This window comes from Zingiber officinale, chromosome 11B (genome assembly GCF_018446385.1).
Source record: "Zingiber officinale cultivar Zhangliang chromosome 11B, Zo_v1.1, whole genome shotgun sequence".
NCBI classification, from domain to species: domain Eukaryota; kingdom Viridiplantae; phylum Streptophyta; class Magnoliopsida; order Zingiberales; family Zingiberaceae; genus Zingiber; species Zingiber officinale.
In genome coordinates, this window is record NC_056007.1 from 82,729,794 (window position 1) to 82,735,158 (window position 5,365).

The 5,365-nt window shown below is 39.8% G+C and overlaps 2 protein-coding genes across 2 annotated transcripts; both read left to right on the plus strand.

Annotated features, from left to right (window-relative positions):
* The first annotated feature begins 789 nt into the window (after positions 1 to 789).
* LOC122034097 (EPIDERMAL PATTERNING FACTOR-like protein 1) lies at positions 790 to 1,214 on the plus strand. Its single transcript, XM_042593225.1, has 2 exons — positions 790 to 909; positions 993 to 1,214. The coding sequence occupies exons 1-2, from the start codon at positions 790 to 792 to the stop codon at positions 1,212 to 1,214; spliced, it is 342 nt and encodes a 113-aa protein (XP_042449159.1).
* Positions 1,215 to 3,740: 2,526 nt separating this feature from the next.
* On the plus strand, positions 3,741 to 5,365 carry LOC122033343 (transcription factor MYB93-like). Its single transcript, XM_042592351.1, has 3 exons — positions 3,741 to 4,129; positions 4,213 to 4,342; positions 4,443 to 5,365. Exons 1-3 carry the CDS (start codon positions 3,997 to 3,999, stop codon positions 5,140 to 5,142), a joined length of 963 nt encoding a protein of 320 aa, XP_042448285.1. The 5' UTR covers positions 3,741 to 3,996; the 3' UTR covers positions 5,143 to 5,365.

The following is a 5,365-nucleotide window of genomic DNA, read 5'->3' on the forward strand; positions in this document are numbered from 1 at the left end:
GGTCTCCGACGACAAGTAAAAAGTAATAGTCTTGCTATAGATTCATATCAACTCTTCGCTAGCTATTGTTTCAATTTTAATATTACTTTAGAAATTGATGATAGCTCGATCCTTTTATATATGTATCCTTTAATTTATTGTTGATGTATCACAATACTAACATCAAAATATTTGGATTTTTTAAAAGCATAAAATACTAAATGTACTAGATTTTATTTTTACCTGTTCAACGGTCCTAAAATCCTAAATACTAAATGCAAGTTTAAATCTACATCACCTGCTAGAAATGTCTTTTCTAGTAGGGAAGAAATCCATTGCACTCTTGAAGAAAACCATGCATGAAGTGATTGGTGGGTACTTGTACGGACATATCGATCGCCAACAATTGGCAGGGACTCAAAATAAGCTCGTCACTAATTACCTACGTAATCAAGATGCAGGAGGAGGTTTAACGGAGCACCGAAATATATCCTGTCAGTGTTTTGTTCATTTGGGTAAACGATGTTGTTTAAGTGGGTTTTAATCGAGGAGGCCTAGGCAGGCGGCTGCATTTACTCGGTCAAACTCCAATTCCGAAGTCGATGGATGGGGTTGTGTCCCGGCCCCCTCAATCCCTGAACTGATTTGGTGAGGCATCTGTCACCTGCTCGTACTTCTTTTTATGTGGAAACATCCCATTTGTTGCCATTCCTATGCCTTGCGCTTTCCGATTGCTCTCCTCTCCTTCCTTTACAAAAGGACACAGAGTAGACCACGAAGTGAACTGATCAGCCCCTCCCTCTTTCCTCCATGGCAAGTTCACTTCACAGCCACGGCTTCCTACTTCTCACACTGCTGAGTCTTCTTCTTGTGCTTCCCTCGCCGGCCTCCTTCCTCGATGATTCGCTGCTGACTTCTTCTTCTTCTCAGGTACGCATTTGTGTTGATCACCGATTCATCGATCTGCTTGTGTTTGCTAGTGTTAGATTCATGTATAATATCATTGGCAACAGGGAATGCTGGCGGATCAAGAAAAGGTTCCTCTGGGGTCTGCGCCGCCCAACTGCCGCAACCGGTGCAACCGCTGCTCGCCATGCACGGCGGTGCAGGATCCGGCGCCGCCGTCCGGGTTACGACCGGGGAACAGTGGCTGTTCGTTGTCTGTGAACCAGTACTCTAATTACAAGCCGTTGGAGTGGAAGTGCAGGTGTGGCGATCGCCTGTACAACCCTTGATTAATTTAAGGCATTGTGGTTAATTGGACAGATTTCTCCGTTATCGTACAATTCTTATTAATTTAAGTTGAAGAACCCATAAAAAGAAAAGAGCAGCTGGCAATTCTTGATCTGTACTTGAAATGAAAAAAAAAAAAGAACCCAACATATCTATTGACAAAGCGATTGCGAGAACGAGGAGCTGTCTTAGGAAACTTGGACGTTATTGCTAACAAAATCAATCACTTGATGACCATCCTCTTCCAGAGTCAAACAAATTGTCACGCCCTAAAAAAGTATCCGTCAGAAAAAATTTCGACGGCATCTCTCATGTACAAATGACAATCTGAAATTTATCTACATAGTCCTCAAGGTTCACAATCATCAGTCAACACGGCTGAAATATATATCATACAAAAATGAAACAAACCACACAGTTATAATATATCAGTCTCTAGCTGTTATCACAATACTAAAAGAGATCGAAAATAACATTCAAACTTACTTCTTCTGTCGTCCGACAGGCGCGTAGCAAAACATATCAAATAAAAATCCACCAAACAAGCAAAAGATCAACCATTTCAATGTCTTGAGAAAATCATATAAATCCATAGTGCAAAACCAATACAAGCCCAAAACACAACTCTAAGCAAGTAAACAGAATACCAAAAGATCAATATGTAAACTCTTGTGATAAGGAGACTAGCAACTGGAACCTCCTGACAGCTTTAACCTGAAATAGGAATAAATCAACGGTGTGAGTTCAACAACTCAGCGGATACCGGATGGATATGCATAATAAGATATAACTAACAATAATAATCATGTGGTACAGTTTCCTGAACAAAAGTAAGAAATACAGATTGAAAAGGCTGAAAAAATTGTATTCATCAGAATCTCTTATTCGAAAATAAGGATCGTTAGATCAGATACAAAATGTCACCTGTATATACGTCAATAGCTTCTTGATTGCTCATAATCTGGTTAAAATCTACCGGAGCAAAGTTTATAGACTCTTGCGTAATCTTCTGAAAGTCCAGAGAGGTCATTAATGATGAAATGATGAAGAGCCACAGTTGGGGCCAACTTAGCTTGTTTTAAAAATGTAATTAAACACACTAAAAATACTAGAAAGTATGAAGCGCTAAGCCGACCAGAAGATAAAACCTTGTCTTTCTTATTCACAGAGTTCAGTGAGAATTTCAATCTATAAATGCGACAGTAATTTATAGTCCAGTGCTTCATTATTCAGTTGAGGAACATAAATCGCCCTTATAACTTTTAATAATTTGAAAGTGAAATCATAGATGGTAAAAAGAAAAGAAGAGAATCGATAAAAAAAAAAAAAAAGCTTTTCACCAAAACTATTAAAGTGAAAAAAAAATTGAGAATTAATAAATGTCAACATCATTTAAAATGTCCTTTTTTAAATTAAAAAAAAACATCACTAATATTCAGACGAAGAAACAAACTATATTTGTCCAATCGATTTACTTCATTCAATTTATTTAAAATGGTCTATACGTACTCTTGCTTAACTTGTGGGACACAGAAATAAAATTAAGTTGGTGAAAAAATACGAAAGCATGCAAAAAAAGTGAAGAGCATGGACAGGAGAACTTTTGCGTTGCGTGGATTCATTTAGTGCAGTGATGTCACCTCCAATATTTGTTTGTAGGTTTAGTTGGGTCTGTAAAATGACTCCATGCAATCAAACTTTGGTTTTAAACAAATTTGTAGATGAACAACTTCCTAACCTATGATTCACTCAAAGCTTCTGGGAGAGATTTTTATTTATTTAGAATAATTCTCTCTCAATTTTTTTACAAGTGCAGTCAGCAGACTTGCTTACTCAGCTGTTTCCACCAGCATGTTAGTGTAATTAAACTTGACATGGAACTAATTTCATCCATGGTTTACTTTCAACGTGGGACTATCATAGGAGCTAATTTCATTCACTTTTCTAACAAAACAAACATAGACTCTTTTCTATTTAATTGATATGGAGATCTTTCACAAGATCAAAGTGGATGCTTTAGTAGATAGAAATGTAGAATCAGGACAGGGCATGCTCTATAAATATATTACACGTGAGAGAACTAAATTTAATTAGAACAGAATTTATCATTTATATATGTGGCACATGCATGACCTATCATTTTGACTTCCATTTCCCAGCTTAATTAAATAGTTGGTAAGAGTAGATTAGATTGTTGAGTTCCTGTAATGAACTGTTATTGTCGGCAACCAAGGCCGGGCTAGCTAAGCATTGCATGTCAATAGATTACGGTAAATGAAACCTTACTGGCATGCAGCATCACTTTTATTTGCATCAGATTTACTAAATATCCTCATGCACGTCAAATCATATACGAGCTTGAATAGTCATAAAGCTAAACTTAAGGTGGGTGAAAGGTGACGATACTTTCTTTGGCTTCGTGTTGTATTGCGTGCAAGGGGAAGTTTTGTGACGTTGAGAAGCTTTAGTTTTCGTCCATGGAACTGTACATGAAAAATCATAGATTTCAGGCTCTTGAATTAATCTGTCATACACGGTAACCCTCAGTAAAGTACTAGTGACTGACTACGTACGAACAAATGATTACTTGTGATCTAATTAACCATCATTTTCCTAAAGCTTTATATTCAGAAGAGCCGCAGGCATGGCACGTAGCATGCTCCAGAGTCATGATGATATTTAAATACAGGAGCAACCAAACGACCGAGTGTTTATAAAGAAGCAGCTCATCTTCTGGTAGCTACTCCCCCTACCTCTCCCACCCAGCTCGATTCCATTCCTTCAATGGGGAGATCGCCCTGCTGTGACGAGAATGGCCTCAAGAAAGGTCCCTGGACTCCTGAAGAGGACCAGAAGCTGATTCAGTACATAGAAAAGCAGGGGCACGGCAGCTGGAGAGCCCTCCCTAAACTTGCTGGTGCCTTTCATTTCTTACTGATTACATGTTTATATGCATATTGGTGATCTTGCTTTCAGCCTTCTCACTGAGATTTTACACAGGTCTGAATAGATGTGGCAAGAGTTGCAGGCTGAGATGGACCAACTATTTGAGGCCAGATATTAAGAGAGGCAAATTCTCGGACGAGGAAGAGCAAACCATCCTCAACCTGCACTCCATCTTAGGCAACAAGTAATAACATTACTGATTATACTGATTCCTCTCTCTCGGCTAATGTCGTGCATGCGTTCCGATATTTGGTCCGTCTTTGATCTGAATTCAATCAGTTCAGGTGGTCTGCAATTGCCACGCACCTTCCTGGACGTACGGACAATGAGATCAAGAACTTTTGGAACACCCACCTCAAGAAGAAGCTCATCCAAATGGGGTTCGATCCCATGACTCATCAGCCAAGGACTGACTTCTTTTCAGCTCTCCCCCAGCTCATTGCCCTTGCCAATCTCTGTGAATTCGTCGATGGTTGGCCGAAGGACAACCATGCTGCACGCTTCCAAACCGAGGCAGTCCAGGCTACGAAGCTTCAGTACCTTCAGTTCCTGTTACAATCTGCAAGTACCATGACAAATAGTTCCAACAGCAGTGGCCTCGGCACCACCACAGCTGCTGACTTGGAGACCATGAGCCTGCTTAACTCTCAGATGACTTCACCCTTTCCCACAATGGCGCCTTCTGGTTGTCAAAATATCAACGGCCATGAACAAGTTAACCAGATAGCATCAGTCTTGTTTGAGCCGCCTACAAGCCAGGAGAACATTGAGTGTTACACCATGACTGCGGGATTTAGCCAGGGAGACAACAGCCAAATAACAACACAGCGCATTTCTCCTCCTTCATCTCTTCCTCCTCTCAATGGTGCATCAGTTGCCAACCAGGGGGATGTTTGCAGCATGTCTAGCTGCAATGAGAATGAGACTCACTCCATTTGGCCTGAGTTCTTGCTTGATGACCAATTCATAGCTGAATTTGCTTAAAGATTCATGGGAGATGATCTTCAAAGGTTCTGTCTTGTTTTCCTGGGTTTTTGGATGTTCTGGTCTGATGTTTGCATACAATGATGGCTGCTGAATTAGTTCTTCATACTTGTAAATGTATACATACATATATATATAACACTGCAAATTCTACTGCTTCTGCTCCTTCCTGTACTTGGCTTCTATCTGTACAAATGATTGATTACTTCTCCTGGAATTAAAA

Coding starts and splice junctions, on each gene's coding strand:
- LOC122034097 (XM_042593225.1), top strand. CDS start 790: ATGGCAAGTTCACTTCACAGCCACGGCTTCCTACTTCTCACACTGCTG. Junction 910..992: donor TGACTTCTTCTTCTTCTCAG/GTACGCATTTGT, acceptor CATTGGCAACAG/GGAATGCTGGCGGATCAAGA.
- LOC122033343 (XM_042592351.1), top strand. CDS start 3,997: ATGGGGAGATCGCCCTGCTGTGACGAGAATGGCCTCAAGAAAGGTCCC. Junction 4,130..4,212: donor AGCCCTCCCTAAACTTGCTG/GTGCCTTTCATT, acceptor GATTTTACACAG/GTCTGAATAGATGTGGCAAG. Junction 4,343..4,442: donor CACTCCATCTTAGGCAACAA/GTAATAACATTA, acceptor CAATCAGTTCAG/GTGGTCTGCAATTGCCACGC.